This window comes from Chamaea fasciata, unplaced genomic scaffold, assembly GCF_029207755.1.
Source record: "Chamaea fasciata isolate MVZ Bird 193981 ecotype frontalis unplaced genomic scaffold, bChaFas1.0.hap1 SCAF_21, whole genome shotgun sequence".
In the NCBI taxonomy this organism is placed as follows: domain Eukaryota; kingdom Metazoa; phylum Chordata; class Aves; order Passeriformes; family Sylviidae; genus Chamaea; species Chamaea fasciata.
In genome coordinates this window covers 10,024,570-10,044,095 of record NW_027094106.1, presented here as the reverse complement: position 1 = coordinate 10,044,095, position 19,526 = coordinate 10,024,570, and the positions used below count along the sequence as shown (strand labels likewise).

The following is a 19,526-nucleotide window of genomic DNA, read 5'->3' as shown; positions in this document are numbered from 1 at the left end:
CTGGAGCCGCTGCCGGGCTGGAGCCGCTGCCAGCCCCGTGTCCTGTGTCCCGGTCAGAGGACTCGGGGCTGGCAGCACCTCCCAGCCCTCTCCTGGCTGAGCTGGGGGCTCGCACAGGCTTTCCAGGCAGTGCCCGTGGTTAACGAGGCTCTTCCCGAAAAGCCCCGACTGCTTTTGTGAGGGAGTAGGAGGTGGGCGCAGGCCCAGGTGTGTCTCGAGAGAGAGCCTGATGCCATGGAGGCCAAAGAAAGACACCAGGAGAACTCCGTTCCATGCAAACTGGCACTGCTTGCAGGCTACAAAGGACTCTCTGTACCAGTTCCATCCTGTGGCATGTAGAGAGCGCCTAAGGGGTGACTTGCCAGCCTGGTTGTGGGGATCCCCCAACTCCCAGCTTCTCCTACTGCCCCGGCACAGAGGGGGAAAAACAAACCCAAAGAGGAAAAAAAAAAAACAAAACAAAAACCCAAACCCAAACAAAACCCAAGATTGCTTTTGCAAATGCTTCCAGGAGAACAGACCTCATTGTTTCTGCCTCTTCCTCATGTTTTGCCCTTCAGGTTTTGTTTTACGTGCAAACAGACCTGGTGAGTTGCCCCTTAGCAAGGCACAGAGGGTTTGGCTGGATTAACGTTGCTTCCCTGATTATTATTATTATTATTTTTTTTTTTAATCTGAGTGCTTTTGGTGCCCATTACAACTGAACTGAGCATTGATCAATTCTGTGCCTGAAAATCATTTGTCTTTGATTTGAGTGTTTTTTGGTTTCTCTTTTGTTGGGTTTTCTGATTTGTTTTTTCGGTTCTTTTGTTTTTTGATTTGAACTTGCAATACGAAACTAAATCTAACCCTAAATTAACAACACCCTTTCTGGCAAGTTTAAAGAGCAGTATGGTGTTTGGAAATGTCTTTTCAAGCCTCAAAATTGCCTGCGTGCACAAAACTGGCAAAAACCCCCAAAACTGAATCCAAAGAGCCCCCGTCCCCAGCCCCGAGGTCTCAAGGAGGAAGGTGGGTTTGTCACCGGCCCTGCTCACATCTGCACCAAGCCGTGGTCCGGGAATGGGGGGGTTCTGTAGAGTCATCTCCATCCAGAGCTGGTTTTGGAAGGGACATCCTGGGTTTGCCACTCCATCAGCAATGGTAGTGAATTGTATCCAGGAGCAGTGGAGTCCGATCGATCTTGCGCTGCAGTGTACGGGCCCGATTCATTACAAGAAAAAATGGCTGGGGTTTTTTTCCTTCTTTCCTGTTCAGTTGGGTTTTTGTTTTTCCTTCACAAATTCGCACGGCCCTCCTTCACGCGTGCCTGGTCCAAAGCACAGAGCACAGCACGGCTGGCCCTAACTGGCCCCTTTCTGCCAGGAAATGGGAAAGAGCTGGGAAACACCCGGGCAGGCGCTTCCCACCACCCCCAGCTCACTGGGAGAGCTCAGCCCAGGGCTGCTGGAGCGGCCCCAGCACAGAGCAAGCATTGTCCAGGAGGTTCCTGGAAAGCATTGATGACGATCCATGTCATCAATGTCCCCATCACTGCTGCCTCTTCAGCAGCTCTCCGGCCCCGTCCCGCCGGCTCTTCCCCACCTTCCTGGCATCGGTGCCAGCACGGAGACTGAGCACCCACAGAGAGCATCCACCTTCAGCTGCGTGTCTTGGTCTCCCCAGGAAGCTGCAGCCCTCTCACTCCAGGCCCCTGGGCGCTGACCGCCTTGGTTTGTCCCTGGGGTGACATTCCTCCTCTTGGGACACCTGCACGTTTGCTGAGTCAGCAGGGAGCCTGCTGGGGGCAGGTGGCTGCTCGGGGCCTCCACCCTGCCCTCACCCCTTCTTTTTCTATGGCAGCTATGCCACCAGCTGACCTTGCTAGATAAACAGGTTCTTCTGTGTCACAGCAGGTCTGTCCTACAAGCAGCAGAAAGGGACGTGTCCCTGTCCCCGTGCTCAGCGCCACCGTAAATTGACGTCCCGCGTCGCTGCTCGCGTGCCGGCAGGGTGAGCGCGGCGGTGCTGCTCGTCATAAATCACGTCCCCAGTCGACATCCCAGTGATGAGGTGATAGCCGAGGTCCTTCGAGCAGACAGAGGTCTGGCCACATCCATTCGCTCCGGGTGGGGCTGCGCTGCCGAATCCCTCCACTGGTTTTGACAACCTCACCCATTCTTGTATTTTTTTAATGAATTGGGACCTGAGCCACGGAAAACGAGCAAAGTTAAAAGTCTGAATGCTGCAAACTCCTCCTAGACAACTTCACTATCAGTGTCACGTTTCTTTTGAATCCACCTGACATATTTTACGTGTAAAACATTTTTGTCGTGTAAATGCTTTTTTTAAAATACAGTCATGGGGAGGGGGGGCACATTTTTCTCTTGCATTTGACATGGGAGGGGTTCATCTGGCAGGAGAGCGAGGCGAGGAAAATTTGGCAGGAGAGGGTTTTCGTTCCTTCCTCTTTGGTTCATTGACAAGCCTGAGATTTTTCCAGTCCCCAACCTGTTGCTGCCAACCATTCCTCCCTGAGGACTGGAGACAAAAGCCATAAGGCCACACTAATCCAGCCCTGTCCCCGCTCCCTCGGGCAGGCTTTGCCCGCCGAGCCGGCCGGCGGCACTCGGCGCAGTGGGACGGCGCAGTGCCACGGCGCCAGGGGCTGCTCCCCACCCCAACCCCTGGCACATCTGGATTTTGGGCCCCAGTCCCGGCTTGCCAGTGCTGCCTTTGAGCCCTGCTCCCCAACAACCCCTTACTGGACTTTATACTTGCCAGCTATAACAAATCTCGTAACGTGAGCTACTGACCTTGATGGTGAGTGTGAGCAGTTATGTTTTGTTGTTTTCTCTCTTGCTTGGTTGGGGCTGCTGTGAGAGAGGGTGTCTCTGAGGCAAACTTTCCGGCCTCTCTTACACTCGGACGTGCACACCTCCTCTCAAACACTCTTCTGAGCGCTCTCAGCGGGAAGGTTTGTCCACACCTATTAATCCTCTCTCAGTGTCCAGCTTCTTGTTAGTAGCAGCTGGTTGCATGTTTTTTGCTTGTTCGGACGAAACGGTTCAAGAAACGACTCATATCAACTCTTGAGAAATGTCTCTATTTTTTTGTACACTTTCTTTCTTTTGATGTTTTTTATTAATTTCCCTTACTTAAAAAACAAAACACCTGTCGTCCCGTAAAACATTTCACATCTCCCCTTGCCTGTTCTTAGAGTGTATGTATCTGTGGGACTGAACTAAATGCATGCACTGTAGTAGTCGTACTGGTAGCAGTAGATGTAGTTGTAGAACATGCATTGTCGAGTTGATATTACAGGCACCATCAACGCGAACGAGCGTGGCAGATAAAAAGCAGAGCCTTGGTCTGATTGAAAGCGTAGGGATAACACAGCAGAGAGCTGCTGATGGCTTGGATCCATAGAGCCCTATTCGTTAAATCCCATTATCTGGAAGTTTAAATTGAAGCCGGCTGTAGGCAACCTACACCCTCCATACAAGAACCCGCACATGCTGTGATGCTGATAGTAAAACTGACCTTATTTTTTTCTTTTTTCAAATTAACCCCCCCTAGGATTTGAAACACTGACTACAATAACTGTAATTCTCTTATTTTTATTTTGTATCCAAAAGAACTTAGGGTATTTTTCAAATCATTTTACAATCATGGTTTCTCCATCAGCCTGTTACTCGTCCATATTAGCCCATAGACTCATTCCTTGGCGGTCGTAGACCAGATGTGCCACACGCAAATCACTCCATTTGGGAATCCAAATAATTCCGTGTCTGTGAGGCGGCTCCCCGCTGCCTGTCCTGAGCCACCAAACGATTGTTTGTAGGTCATAAACCTTAAATCTTATTATGCAACAGAGACTCCGAGCTAGTGATGGGTCGTACTCATTGCCATGTCACCCAGCTTAAGGGAACATTTTTAAATGAAGATTGAACATTTCATAAATATCAGCATGAGGAGTTCGAGGCGAGTTCATCCTCTCTGCCACGAGCCAGCAGTGGCTTTGCTTCTCCTGCCTGGGTTTCTGTGCTGAACTTGGAAAATGCGGAGACGGCGCCGCAGTCAGTAAATTCAACAGATGGTAATTGAGATCCCGAATTAGGCTTTGGTTTATTTGTTTCGTTTGCTGCTTGTCAGAAAACCTCCTGATGGGAGCAGAAAAGCTCCTCTGTGGTGTGGTCACCCCTCCCCTCCTCCCCACGCCCTGGCCATCCCCAAAACCAGCTGTGCTGGGTGGGAGAATCTCCCTGCTCTGCTCATTAATGCACATAAGGCAGCAAGGGCTTTCAGAGGAAATAAAACATCCAGGATGGGCTTTCCAGTGTAATTAAGGATTTGTATCTGCTCCTAACCTCTAATAGAGCATTGAGTAAATCAAGCAAACAAGCACTGAGGCTGACACGGTGCAAGGTGAGCTGAGCTGCCCCTGGTGCTGCCAGGGAGCTGGACCCTCGTGTGCCGAGGCAGGGCTGAGGTTCCCTTGGGATCTCAGTCTTCAGGGAAATGGGGAACCCGCCGTTCGATGCGCACGATGAAGTGAGCAGTGTGCCTGAAAGTCAGCACAGTGATGAGTTGCGTGGGGTTGAGGAAGCCTTGCCTGACACTTTAATCTGCTCATAGTTTAGCAAAATCATGGCCATAAAAGGGGGGCCAGTGGTTGGTGTGTGTGTGAGAGGGGAGAGGCGCTGCCACGGGCTCATGGAGATGTCGGGAGGAGATTTCAAAGATCCAGCCATGAACCAGTTTGGGATTTCTGTGGCCTGCTGGGAGGACTCCCTTGTGGCACGGTGGCTCTGGTGGAATTGCTGTCCCTTTTTTATTCTCCGCTATAAAAGTACATAAAGTTTAATCCGGGCTATGTAATCTCAAAAGCCAGAACCTAACAAGTGGCCCACTTGGGAGCAGCAAGGGCTGGAATTTCTCACTCCACTGGAACCGCCAGTAATTATGTGACAGAGCCTGGCGGGTGATGCATTGGGAAATTAATGGCTGCGTTGGATTTTATCCTTTGCTTATCTCCCTGGCAGAGGCAGCGTGTGCTGGGGGCACGGTGGGTGGCCAGGCAGGGACCCGACACTGCGGGGCCTTCGGGGAGGGGTGGGAGCAAGGAAAATCATCCTGGTTTGAGCAGGGATTCCATCGGCCAGGCCCGGCACGGAGCAGCCCCGGATGGTGAATGCGCTCTGGAGGAGCCACTCCACATTCCCATGGGTGGTTTTGGCCTTGTTACTGACAATACTGGGAGCCCTGCAGTTACTTGTCTGTCTGTTACCCCAAATTAAAAAATAATAATAATAATGAAAGGGGCATCATTTCTGTCTGGCTCAGGGTTTTGCTCCAGGATAGGAATCGCACGGGTCCTTCTCAGAGCAGGCTCCAGGCAGAAGAAACCCTGTGTCTTGTTTTACTGTAGGATGCCACTTTTGAATCTTTCTTGATCCATGAGGGACTGAGCTTCTTCCTGCAGTGCCAGGGAGAAGAATCAGTAGATATGAAACAATTTGGTGCTGCTGCTGCTCGACCTTGGCCACAGCGGCCGGTGTTTGACAGGGCGCTGGGCTGAAGTCTATTGAGGTTAAAATACATCAGCTTTAATCAATAATTTTGTAATAGGAAATCTTGTGCGCTTGATAAATCATCTCCAGTGCAATTAGTGACCACCTCTGAAGTGCAGTTGAAGTTAATCTGTAGCGAATTTAGCGGGTAACTTTTAATAGTCTTTTCCACCGGGAGAATTATTTTCCACGGGAAAATGCTCCTCAGAATGCTCATCCAGAGCTGTTTAATTTAGGAGGAAATTCTTCTCTCTGAGGGTGGCGAGGCATAAGTTGCCCAGAGAAGCTGTGGTTGCCCCATCCCTGGAAGTGTCCAGGGACTTGGAGCAGCCTGAGACAGAGGAAGGTGTCCCTGCACGTGGCAGGGGCTTGGAACAACTTTGGCACCCTCCAAAGCCCTGCCACAGCCAATTATCCATGTTTTGCTCCCTTTCTCCCAGCAGAAGCTGGGGGACAGAACTGTTGGTGGCTGTAGTTAGACTTTGCTCCCCTCAAGATGCAGACAAGCTGTTGCAGAGTTTGAAGTGGGGTCTCAGCACATGCTCTCCAGTGCATGAGATCTTTGAGCTCAGGATGGGATCTCGTGCGTTTTAATCCCTAAACAGGTAAAATTCTGCCAGAGCTGAGGGTAGCTCGTCTCTCCAGCAGCAGTTGCAGGCTGTTACCCATTAGTGGAACAACTGCTAACTGTGAGGCAGTGTACATTGGACTGACACACTACTGTCAGTATTTTCATGCTGATTCTCTCCCCAAATGCTTTAAAAGTAAATACATAATTACAGTGATGTTTTTTCTCCCTCTCTTCTTTCTGAAATAGAAAGCTGCCAGAGGAGCAGAGTAGTTTTTCCTTGCAGCAGATGTTGGTGTGCATCTGGGTCCGTGTGAGCTCGAGAAGCACGGTGGGTTTTGAGTTGCCAGAGAATGCAAAATGGGTCTGCAGGTATATAAACCTGAGCTGTTTAAAAATAATAAACTCACACGGCTGGGGTCTTTGTGAGCATTCCCTGATGGTTCAAAGAGGCCAGAACTCTGTGCCCTGACGAGGCGCTGGGGTGCCAGCTGCCCACAGTGTGGCTGGTGCCACCAGCTCTCCCCCAGGCACCGTGTGCCGGGCAGCAGCTTGCCTGGTGCAGACCCTCCTGCAGGAGGGGATGGCTGCACAGGGCTCGGGGTTTCCAGGCTGGATGCCTCTTCTGTTACCTGGATAAGCCCCCTGTGCTCCTGAGCATCCCCCAGCCCGTGGGTCCATCAGCAGCAGGAATGTGCCCCCCAGGCAAGGCCCTCCTGCTGCTATGACTTGAATTATGCAGCAAAACAAAGACCCGTTTTCGGTTTAATTTTCCTCCTGTATTGTCTGTTATTGTACAAAAGGCTTCAATTTCAAATTACAGGAGTGATAGCCAGTTAATGTGGTACAGTGGGAGGCCGGAGTTGCTGTTGCTATGGCAATGGAGTTCGGCTCATTTGTTTTGTAGATGAGTAATTACTACGCAATTAGAGTAGGCTAAAAATAAAGGGGCCTTTTGTTCCCTCTTACTCATTAATATTAATAAAAGACCTGTCCTGGCTGTGGTAAACAATTAATGCAGATGTGGTTTCCCATGGTAAAATTAACAGCAGCTTTCATGCTCCTTGGCGTGAGGTGAAGGCGTCGGCATCACCTGCCTCAGCTCTTCCTTCATTTTAAATGGAAAAATGTTACAGAGGGGTCTGCGATATCCCAGCATCTGAGCTTTAGCTCTTATTTGCCAGTTGGATGGGTGGTAATAAGTGTTAAAGCTTCGTGTGCAGGCACAGACAGCAGGAGCAGCGCTGGGGTCGGCGCCTGCGACACAGCGAGCGCCCGCAGCCCGCCGAGGGCTCCGCCAGGAACCCGGCAGCAGCAGTTCCTGATGCAGACAGCTCCTCATTCGTCCCCCTTGGATCAGTGCCTGGGCTGGAGCAGGAAACTTGCCCGAAAACCTGAGCACAGGCGAAGGACAAGCGTGGTGCTGCTGAAATGACTCCAGCACGGCACGTTGCAAACACGGATTGACGAAAAGGAGTTTAAGGAACAGTCCCAAGCATTCGGTGTGAAGTAAAAAGATGACAGTACACTTAGCCTGGATATTAGGAAGAAATTCTTCCCTGGGAGTGTGGGGAGGCCCTGGCACAGGGTGCCCAGAGCAGCTGTGGCTGCCCCTGGATCCCTGGCAGTGTCCCAGGCCAGGTTGGACAGGGCTTGGAGCAGCCTGGGACAGTGGGAGGTTTCCCTGCCCATGGCAAGGAATGGGACTGGATGTGTGGATTTATCTGCCCCTTTGCTTTTATTTGTGAGTTCCACCAGAGCTGGTGAACATCCTGTGCCTGCAGGGAGGGACAGTGGAGCAGCTGGGACTCGGGCAGAGGCTGATGAGTGGTCACCTGCTCCCTGCATCATCCCTGGGGTGCTCAGCACCCCTGGAAAGCACCGTCAGGAGCGCAGGACCTCTCCAAAGGGCCAACACCCCAGCCCAGAACCCTGAACCCTCTGCTGGGGGGGCTGTGGGTGCACGGAGCCGCGTCCCTCCCAAACTGTTTAACTAATGGAGGGAATCGTAGCAGAGCCTTTGTAAGGTCGACATTTGTTTGTTGTTAAGGATCTAATTAGAAACATGAGAGGAAGCTGAATGGCTGCTTGCTCGGCTAATTAGCGACATGCACGAAGACCACTTTGAACTTCAAGGACACAAAGCTATTAGCGCTTACATCAAAAATGGATTAAACTTCTGTGCTTTTATAATGATTAAAGATGAGCCGCTCGAGAGGAAATCCTTTTGTAAGGCTGTGACAAGAGCTGGCTCCCTGACTGCAGCTCCTACAAGCGGAGCTTTGTGTGGCCCCCGTGTCGCGCTCGGCCCCGCGCGAGTGACACCACCGACGCACGCTGTGGAAAATGGGATTAGGCAATAAATATTGATCGTTGGCAAAAAAAAATTACAGCCGAGCTGCAAAGTGCAGTTATTTGTCCTGCTGCATAACTGCAGGAATTAGAACGGCTGGGCTTGAGCGCGCTGGATTTTGTGTCTTGTCTTGTGCAGATTGGTGCACATCAGTATCTTCCAGATGTGGCGGATGCCTTGGGTGTGTTAGGTGCAGTACTTAGCAGAAGCAGGGGCTCACGTGCAGCAGCGAGTTTGTAAAACACCCGCACCAGGTGAATTTTTATCATGCCTAAGCTTGTGGAAGCTGCCCAGCTCTTGCTCCTGGCTCATCTCAGGTAGTCCAGCAGTTGGTTTGTGTCGTGCTGCGGCTGGAGGAGCAGCGTGGCAGGAGGACCCTGAGGCTGCAGCAGGAGCAGTTGCCACAGGATCCCAGGTGCCATTATCACCCCCGTCTTGCCCAGCTCCAGGAAGGTGGGCAGCACTCAGCCCTCCCTCCTGGTTCCCACTCACTTCCAGCTGTAATTGCCGAGCGGAGCCAGCTCACCACCCACTGCTTGCTGTCATTACCCTGCGATATTTTGATGTGTGAAGCCGTTTCCGAAGGGGCTGCAGAGGCAGAACAACCTTTGAAAGTGTGACTGCAGCTAGAAAATAACGTACAAATAGTACCTTGTTAGGGCAGATCTCGGTGTGTCTCAGCCTCATCACCACTTATTTTGCTGATGAGCCCGACAAGTTGTTGTATTTCCCTTTTTCCCTGCAGGGCCAGTGTAGCTGCAGGGGAGGGATAACCTGGGGCAGCCCGGCTGCTCCCCATTATGGAACGTGTCGAGGTGACAGGGAAGGCACAGCACCCGCGTTTGATTTCCCAGTCAGGACTGAGCCAGCTGTCATCTGTAGCTCTTCACACTTGCAGAGGAGCCGCATCTGGCACAGGGTTCTTAGAGAGAGAGTTTCCTTTTCAAGTCTGCTTGGGAAGAGCAGGAGCAGAGGGAGGCAGGTCCCCATGAGAGATGTACAACATGGCAGCTCTCATCGTGACGCCGGCGTTATTTGTTTTTCTGGTTTGTCTCCCACTTTCTCTTCCAGCGAGTTGGGAGCTGTTTGTACCTTGTTATTCTCCAGAATATCTGTGTGTTTCCAGCTCATTATTTCGGAGACGTTTGTGAGCTGGAGCATTGATCCGAGTTCGAGGTGGGCCACACGCTGCCTCCGACAGAAACCACGCTCTGTAAAAGCTCAGACACAAGGAAGCGATGCTTCCAGTGGCACAACCTGACCACAAATGAAGGGGTTTGGAGCTCTGTGAGGTGATTGCTGTAGGAAAAAAGAGCCTGAATATGAGCTTTTATTTCTCAGTGCTGTGCCAGTGCACTCCTGCAGCCTGAATAGGCCACTGAGAACCAGGAGCACCGATGTCTTATTTCAGACTGGCATTAATTTGTACATCCAGTCCCGGGTAAATGACATTCTGGTTGTTAGCAGCTCTGAAAAGCAAGGTACAAACTCCATTAACTTCAGCCCTGACTGCACAAAGAATTAGCTTCGGCCAAGCGATCTGTAACATGGGTGCAATGCTGCTAATTATATTTATAAGGCTCTGAGCACTAATGATGTAAGATTTGCATGCTGAAGTTGCGCTGGTTATTTAAAGTATCAGCGTCACACGGTGGGTGCTGCTCTGTTAGTCATGCATGTGACAACGTGGCCATTAGTGCCACGCTCTGGGACCCTCGGCGTCCCCAAGGGAGGTGGGATTGTCCCCACACCGCTCACTGTGGTTTTGCTCTGTGTCCTCTGCAGCAGTTGTGCTTGGGTGGTTGCAGAGGCTGGAATGCTTGGGAACAGGTGACACTCCTCCTGTGACAGTCTTCTCTTAAAATCCAGCAGTAAATGGAGCCAAGTGACTCAAATTCATGAATTCATAGAATCCTAGAGCGGGTTGGGCTGGAAGGAACCTCAAAGACTGTCTGGTCTGACCCCATGTCGTGGGCAGGGACACTTTCCACTACACCAGGTTGCTCCAACCTGGCTTAGAAATGAAATGCCACCAGGCTGTGGGGCGGTCCCCTGTGCCAGCTGGGCTGCTCCGTGCCCTGCCCAGTGCCCCCGTGCCCTGCCTGCTCCCATCCCTGTTTCAGCATTTGATGTTATTACATCGTTTACTCCTTCGAGCTGGAAGATGATGTTTGCAGCATGTTCTATGAATTTTTCATAAAGATAGAAAAACAGACTAATCTTGTGAGCTTTGAGTCTTGGTGGTGGGTAATGGCTTTGATTTAAAGCATTTTGTCTTAATGATAGTTATATTGAAAATTTCCTGCTGCTTTCAAGCACGTTTAGTTATTATCGTAAACATTGATGGTAGAAAAGCCTGCCAAATTGTGCGTGGCTGTTTATGGCAGATGAGAGAGTCATCCAGAAATTAGAGCGCTGGATCAACAAGTTGTGAAGAAACCTGTTTGTACAGGAATCCAGCCTGAGGCCAGTGGGACAGGGCAGGAACAAGGAGGGTCTTGAAGGAGAAGAGGGCTGGAGATGACCAGCTCCAGTTGTAGGATATGCTTGACAGCAGATGAAAAATGAATTTCTGATGAGAGTCATAGAATCAGTTACGTTGGAAAAGACTTCTAGAATCAGTGAATCTTACTTTAACCCCACACTGCCAAGCTCCAGTGTCCCTGCAGAGCTGCTCACCCGCGTGCATGGCTGCCCAGGGACAAGGAATATCCTGCCTCTGCCCTAAGAGGAAACTTAGTGAATTGTGGTGGTTTCTTTCCCTCATGAGGATTTCCTCACCTGTGCACTGTGGCAGGGAAGGCAGACACACATTCTGCACTGTTCCTCACCTGGATTTTTTAAAAATTTTTAAAATACTCATGTTTGTTATGAGTCCCCTGCAAAGGTGTTTAAGTCCTTGGGTTTTGGTGCTGTAGGAGAGGGCAGGGTGTCACCGAGGCTCCATGTGGGCAGTGTGCAGGGAACAATGATTCCCATGCAGTGTCTGTCTTAGTCCTCTGTCCAGATTACCCCTGGCTTGTTTCCTTCGAAATACAGTATATTTTAGTGGTGCCTAAGTGGGCTTGTTGTCATCAGGTCTCATCTACTAGTCCCTAAGGGCCTGACTGTCATCCCAGTGCCGTGTGAGCTCCTCTTGTAGGACAGTGATGTCAAAATCCTCACGTTTCTTCTCCTTTTCCCGTCCTCCTTCCCTCCATCATTCCTGGCTGAGTTTATTTGGGTGGGATTCCAGCCTCCAGCCTGTCGTGCTTTGCCCAGGCCCAGCGGCGTTCGGGTCCTCGTTAGCGTAACGCTGCTCGTAAGGCAAATGTCAGCAGGAATCCTGACTTAGAAATTTCTCAAGAGTTCATCGAGGGAGAGTTTATCTTTCAGCAATGACCTTTCTTGTTGAACACGGATTAAGGTGTGAGCAGGGTCTGTGTGAGCGTGGCAGTTTGCAGGAGGAGGCTCCAGATGCACATCCCTGCCCTCCTGCCCCTCCCTCAGCCTGGGCTGCCAGGCTGCTCTGGGTTCCAGCTCTTGGCTCCTTGACATAAATCACTTGGCTGAACGTGGAGAAGCATCTCACATGCATGTTAAATGGGGATAAAGGCTCTCTGCTGAAGGATGGGTTGGTGATAAAGCCTCCCTGCCTGAAGAGGTCCAGCTCTTGCTGTGCCAGCGCTGCACAGCAGCTCCCAACTCCACCGGCGCCAGTGTTGGCATTAAAAAAAGCCTGCTGGGGCTGCTTTATGAACCCACACTTTCTATATCATTCTGCGTCCCTCCTCACTTTCCCTCACTGCTTTTCAGTGCTCCCCAAGCCGCTGTGACACTGAGCAGAGTAAGCCTGAGTCTCCCCAAAGCCTGTCCCTCTGGCCCGCAGGCAAACGTTCGCCTGCTGATCAAAATTCACTGGCTCAGAGTCTTTTCTGTAAGAAAAACCACAACAAATTCTTAGTGAAGCAAGCAAGACATTTACCTGCCCCGTTCCATGACTGCCAGAGCTCCTGGCTGCTGGCCCTTGATCTCCATCGGCGCAGGAAGGAGCTTCTGTAGCCCAGAGGAGGGAGGATCACTGGGGCCGAAGATAAAAGGTGGTTGGCTCTGACTTAGAGGCACATCTAATCTTTCCCACATCTCTCCTGACCTTGATCTATCACAGGGCTTCCTGGGGAAGCTTGGGACTGTGAATTTTGCATAGAGGAAGCCTTTGAGCTGGAGGTGCTCAGGCACAGTCTCGGAGCTGTGAAGTTGCCCAGGGTAGCTTCCTGTACAGTTGGCTGGGAAATGGGAGCTGAAGTGGTCCTAAACCTGTGCTGCCAGCACTTCCTGAGTGCTGGCGATTCTTGGAAGGAGAGAAGGTGGCCCTGCCAACCCTCAGTCAGTGCTGAATCAGTCTGATGGATCCAGAGCCAGGGGATTCGGGGTCAGCTCAGCCCAAGCCTCTGCTGGGACCAGGCAGGGGGTGAGGCTTCGCTCCTGGTCCTGGCATCAGGTCACCGTCAGTGCTTCGCTCTCCTCCATGGGCAGCACAATCCCCTGACAGTTTTTCAGCATCAAGCTTCCAAACATCTGCCCCAATTCCTGTTCTTGCCGTGGGATGTTGGTGGCATGGAGAAAGCCTCCAATTCCTTCCAGCCTGCAAGGAATTAGTGTCTGCGTTCTGCCATTCCCACAGTTCACAGCAGCCTTGGACAGCTTCTGACAACCTCCAATATGAGGAGTTTCATCATAAGGACACAGGTTTCCAAAAAGTATGAACTTTTCTTAGTGATGCGGTCTCTGGAGTCTAGGGGATTGCAGGCGTTTTTCCTTCCTCCTTTTAGTCTCAGGCTACTCCAGGTCTGTGTAAAACAAACTTGTTTCCAGGTGATTCTTGCCGGCACACATCAGGATTTGCGTGTTGGGGAAGATGTTCAGGGTCCCTTTGCTGTTGTGATGGTAAAGGTGCCTCACCTGAGCTCATGGAGGAAGACAAATACTTAGCAACTAACCATGGCTGAGCAAGTCATTAAAATACGGCTTTCTGAGGCTGCTGAGCTCAGAATTCTGGGAGCTTTCCGTTGCATTTATAGGGTCTGGAACGAAGTGTTGGCTCTGGAAAAGCTTCCAGCTTTTTCTGTGGAGTTTTTCAGACACCACATGGAGAGTTGCCAGGGCATCTCAGCCTCCTCACAGCACTTCCCAGGCGGTGGAGCAGCCTTTGGCGTGCCCGTTTTCCCTCCTGTGAGCAGTGTTGGAGTGTTGAACCCCTGGTCGGTAGATGAAAAATTACCTTTTCATTACCTACCTGAATAACCCATTGCCAGCTCTTCTGCAGGTGTGAAAGCCTTACTGCCAGTGCGAAGAGATGCAAATGAGAGTGGCCGAGGTGGGGTGTGGGCTGTGGGGGCACAGAGAGTCTCTCTGGTTCCTCACTTGGTTGTTCTGGAGGTTTCTGGTGCTGCTGTGGGATTTGCAGGAGTATTTTACTAACAGGATGCTCGTGGCCGTGCCATGCCCTGTTGTTGCTTGGGGCGGCCAACTGGGTTTTCTGTGTGACTTGGCAGGAAAATACACATCCATTTTATTGAACCGAAGGGAAGAAAAGGGGGGGAAAGTGCTGGCTCCTAGTAATAAAGGGCTTTGGAACATCTCAGCTGGATATTTTTCTTCACGAGCGAGAAGGCCAAATGTTATCTTGACATTTAATCTTTAATAATAAAAAAAGGCTCTTTGTTTGCCAGCGAAGTCCAAAATCTGTTTACTCTCTCATGCCTTATTTCTTTTAACTTACTAGCTTAGATGTCCTACTTACCCTCCCCTGCTACCAGTTCAGGGCTGTGGTGAATCACTTGTTGTCCAGAGCTGACTTCCCCTGTCACCACAGAGCCACCAGCTGCCGGGTTTACTTCTCTTGACCTGATCATTCATTCGAGAGCTGGGGAGCCCTTGGGTGGGCAGTGCAGGGGAGGGGGCCAGGGCAGGCGAGGTGCAGCCTGTGCCCACCACAGCACTTTGGTGAGAGCAGGGGGCTGGCTCCAGGCTGCTCTCCAGGCTCGGGAGAACCCTGTGGTCACTCCACGCGGCTCCGTGGGCAAAGGTCGCTCCAGGCCACCGGAGTTCGTAATTCTAATGTTTAGTGAAGATCGTGGGAAGTTGGCAGCCAGAGGAAAAGGCTGAAGTAGCCTTGGGGCAGCCTGGGAGGGCGGGATGGAGGTGAGGGGGTCTGGGGCAGCCTGTGCTCTTGGGCCCACGGCCGGCCCCTTGGCCGTCGTGTCGTGGCTCTGCCCACGGTGGGGACGCGGTGGGGACGCAGTGGGGACACGGTGGGTGTGGGCAGACCAGGCTCCCTGTGCCCCCCCGGGACCTTGCAGGGACCACCCAGGTGTAGCTCCAGCTTCCCGCAGCCATCTCCATCCAGCTCCTCCCAGTCCGCTGACTTTTCTTTCGCATTGAAACTCCTTCCTCATAAATTCTACATCCAAGAGCAGCCGTGAGAAGTGCCAGAAGCCTGATCATCTAACATGCTTTAATATCTAAATTTCTTCTTCAGTATCATTCTTATTTACATTGTTTTTCTTTCTCAAAAAAAAAAAAAAAAAAAAAGAAATTAAGGGAGGAAAAAAATTAAATTTTCTTTTACTTCCACGTTAGGAGGTGAGTTGTCATCCACCCTCTGGAATTCTTTTTTGCTTTTGATCTTTATTTATTTGTTTAATTTTGGTTGATGTCCCAAGCATGGTTTTGGAGACGAAGGTACGTCTTCGCTCTCCAAATCAAAAGGAAAAAAAAAAAAAAACTAAATAAAACAACACTCTCCTTGGTCATATTTAAAAGAGAAAAATCCAAACTGTTCCATTCCATATCATTTAAAGAAAAAAAAATCAAATACTGAACTATTTCTACAGCTTACTGATCTAAAAGGGCGGGTTTTTTCCAAAAGTATCGAATGGATCCAAAAACCGATTTTCCTAGACGTGATTCAAGTTATTTGCTGTCAACATTTTAATATCAATATTACCACAATGTGTAGTCTCAAACTAGTTCCTTTGTAGTTTGCATGGGATGTGAATGCTGTCTCGGCGTGCCCAGACCTAGAGAACTTGTTACTACTGCATGAGCATCAAGTCAGATGTTGAAAAATACCTATTATATTTTGTGATAATTTGGTGAAAATGAGCACCTCCAGTCTCTGGTTGCAGTAGTGTGTTGAATGATTGTTCTTTTTTTTTTTCTTTTCTTTTTTTTTTTCTTTTCTTTTTTTTTTCTTTTTTTTTTTATATATATCCATATATATATTTTTGGAGCTCTAAGCTTCGTAGTAGTCCGGGCTGACTCTTCTCCAGTACTTGCTCTCCTCTCGCATGGCCTTGGTTAAGTGTTAGAATTTGGGCCTAGGCTGTTTATTCTGGTGTTTGGCTTTTGTAATACCGGTGCATGCCCGGCGTCTGGCCTCATACCCAGCTTTATTCTCTGCACACCAGTCTTGAATAGCTACAGTGCTCAACCGAATTTTGGCGCACCCGCTTCCCCGGCAGGCTCCAACCCAGCGCGGCCCGGAGGCTTCCCCGGGGCCAACAGCCCCGGGCCCGTCGCGGATCTCTACGGCACGGCCAGCCAGGACTCCGGCGTGGGTAACTACATAAGTGCTGCCAGCCCGCAGCCGGGCTCCGGCTTCGGACACGGCATCGCCGTAAGTACCCCGGCCTGGCTCGGGGGGCTCCTTGCCGCTGCGGGGTGTGGGAGGGGGTTTGGCGATGGTGGTGGTGGTGGTGGTGGTGGTCCCGCGGCCAGCGCGGCGTCTCGCTGATGGAACCTGCGACGCACGGCTCTGTGGAGTAATCAGTAATTATCAGGATATTCCAGCTGGAATTGCTAAGGTTGGGAAAAAACCTCCAAAGTAATCCAACCTTGGGGCAATCGCCACCTTGTGGACCAGACCATACCTAAATGGCCACATTTCCAGGCGTGGTGACCCCTTCACCGCCCCGTCCAGTGATTAATCACTCTTACACCAAAGAGATTTTTTTCCTAATACCCAACCTGAACATCTCTTGGTGCACATACTCCTTTTTGGAGCCGTCTGCAGCCAGGCATGGCTTGTCTCAAAGGGCAGTATTTAATAAAAATGGGATTTAAATCCCTGCTGGTCCATATGGGCTTTATATCAGCCCAGCTACCCCTCCTGGCTGATGCACGCTTTGGCAGGCAGACGACCAGTCCCTGCTCCCACCAAAGCAGCAAAATTAGCTCATTAATTTGGCTGGTGGGACGCCCAGGACATGTCCTGCTCCCCTTCACCTGTTTGCTGACCTTTGGGGCCACTGGCAGCCCCCGAGAGGCGCGGGTTCTGAGCGAGGGGCCGCGCTGGCCGTGGGGTGACCGGGAGGTGCCTCCCAACGGTGGCTCTGCCGTGGCACTAATGAGGGCTCAGATTGGCTTAACAAGGCTGCACGTGGCTGTGTCACCTGTGTGTGAGCATGAATGGGGCTGGCCTCCGCCCCGCTGGCACCCCCAGCACCCACTGACCCGGGGGCTCCTGCCCTTTTTGGGGCACAGGCAGGAGCTGGGTTTTATCTCCTGGATGATGAGGAAGTGCAGAGGCTCCCCCAGAGGTCCCTCAGACCGAGAGGAGAACTTCACTCCCTGATGGAATTGGATGGGGGGAGCGGGAGTGTAGTGCAGACAAAGTTACCCAAATTGTTATTTTTACTGCCAGAAAGACAAATAAACCTTCTGCCTCGGTTTGTGCCCGTGTGCTCAGTTGCCATCCCGGGCCTGCCCCTCCCGTGGTCACACCATGGGCTCGACAATCCCTGTGGATCAATTCTAGCACAAACGTGGAATATTACTGCTCTGCAAGGAGCGACATCAGTTCAGACTGCCACCTCTCACCACTTACAACACCTCTTATTTCCATTTTTCACCTAAAAACCTGTTTGTGCTTGAAAACTCGGGCACTTTGGTCTCAGCAACGTCCTGATTTTTCAAGTGATAGGACACCAGGTCCAAGCCTGGGTCTCCAGATTTGTCTGCACTAACACTTCCCAAAGAACTATTTTATAATTGACTTGCAGATTGGCAGCCTCTTAATTCCCCCAATAACTGCAAAGAATCCCATAGCTTTTATTAGATATATATTTATTTAACACTCTCCATTTACTAACCCTGGTTTAAAAATAAAAAAAAAGGGAGAACCCTAAAGCTTATTTTCTGCACCTGGGGGAATGAGAAGATGATGGTCTTGGAAAGGTGACCATAGGGTTGAGCACTCCTGGTGACCAGAACAGCTCTCGGAAATCCCTATTCATGCTGGCAACACAGTCTTTCAAGTCCTTTGATAATTTCTTGGCAAAATTAATAATCAGCTGTTCCCATGTATAGAGACTGATGAACTTAACAATTGTACAATTTTAGGGACCTTTGATTGCAACGGCTTTTACAAATGGATACCATTGAAACGTTACACATGGTTGGTTGCCATCTCACTTGGAGGTATTACAGTATATCCCATTTGTACTTTGTGCTGAACTACCATCTCCCCTATATTTACTTTAAGTGAACAATTTTTTTTTATCTTCATTTCGTCTTTCCTTGGCCTTTAATCATTCCTTTCTGTGATTTGAGTTACTCAAATCAACCTCACGGGCTGGAAACTGGAAGACAGATCCAAAGCTAAACCCCCCCAAAAGTAATTTGTTCATCTTCAGGATGCTTCATGCAGTAATTTGAAGAGGCAAAAAACCCAGAAAGCTGTGGGGAATCACCCCCAGTGCCAGCAGCCAGAATCCCAGTGGGGTCAGAGGTCTGCTCCCAGAGCACTGGTTTAAAAATAGCTGAGCCCCACTGCTTTAGTACTGAGAAACCATCATTCTTAATTAAGTGCTGTACCAAATATTACAGCTAAAAGATAACATTGTAACTTGTAACCATAGAGCAATTATCAAGATTAAAAAAAAAAAAATTAAACCTGAGCAAATTAAATTAAAGGCATTACCTGAGCACCACAGCCCTGGATCGCTGCCAGTTTCCTACCCTTTGAACTAAGCTCGAGTTAATTAAATGTTTAATTTTTATTTTTTATTATTATTTGGCCTTTGGCATATTCATCTTTGCAAACAAATACTCTTAACACTCGGAATGGAACAGATTAGAAAATGCAATGAAAAGCAGAAGTTATCCCAATTAAATGGCACGGGTTCGCCTCCAGAGCTCCGAGCCCGGACAGGCAGGGGCCATGGATGTGACAGATTTTATTTCCCTGCCTCTTGCCCACCACTGCATGAGCAGTGTCCCATCATTTACGTTCAAAAATCAGTCTGTGAAATCAGAATTAAAGTTAGTCAAGAGGCTGGGAACTGTGGAAAACGTTCGGACACTTTAAACTACATAAAAACAGATTGATACCTAAATGCTAGTGGATAAAAGGGGTTTCTGTTTACTCTCCATCTCCACATACACCCCCAAGATTACCTGAAATTGTTCTGTCGATTGATTTTGCTCCACCGAGGAGTGTTTTTTATGGGAAAAGGAGAAAAAAAAAAAAAAGTGCCATAAGCACTCTTGCTTAATCCCAGCTATTACTTGCACCTCGCGGCGTCCGTTGGCCGATCAATTTGTCAGGATCCCTCCCGTTTCCTGGGCCGTCAGCCTTTGGAATAGCGAGGTGGTACCCGGGGCCAGCTGGAGCCCGAGCAGCACATCATCACTCAGGCTAATAACGCGCGCTGGCGGCGGCCGCGCCAGATTGATGGGCTGTAATCACTCCTCACTCAGCACAGCCCATCACTGCAGCCATCACTTGCTGGCCAGCGTTGAGGCTCAAACCGTGAACGACTTAAAAACAAAGTGCTTTTAATGTTGCTCATTACTAATTAAAATGGATTTTGAGAGGAGGAAATGAGCCTTATTATTAATTCCTCAAGGAACGCGGAGTTTGAAACTGCTCCGGGCAGCGGCTGGTCCTGGCATCCCCGGGGCAGGATTTGGCTGAGCCGCAGGTTCCCGGGGCAGGGATCAGTCCCCACATCCCTGCAGGATGCTGCTGGGACCTCACCCCGGGCTCAGCCATTTGGGGATGGGTTTT

At 50.3% G+C, this 19,526-nt stretch overlaps 1 protein-coding gene across 10 annotated transcripts in view; it reads left to right on the top strand.

The window, feature by feature from the left end:
- MSI2 (musashi RNA binding protein 2) overlaps positions 1–19,526 on the top strand; it is a 210,045-nt gene that overhangs the window by 185,036 nt on the left and 5,483 nt on the right. For 5 of the 10 annotated variants that reach the window (XM_066202004.1, XM_066201999.1, XM_066201997.1 and 2 more), the window contains 2 exons: positions 15,925–16,133; positions 17,858–17,935. In XM_066202004.1, coding sequence (XP_066058101.1) covers positions 15,925–16,133; positions 17,858–17,899 — 251 coding nt within the window. In that variant the 3' untranslated portion in view covers positions 17,900–17,935. Of the gene's footprint in view, positions 1–2,864; positions 2,957–15,924; positions 16,134–17,857; positions 17,936–19,526 lie in introns of those variants that run through there. The other 5 variants (XM_066202000.1, XM_066201998.1, XM_066202003.1 and 2 more) reach the window with 3 other exon arrangements.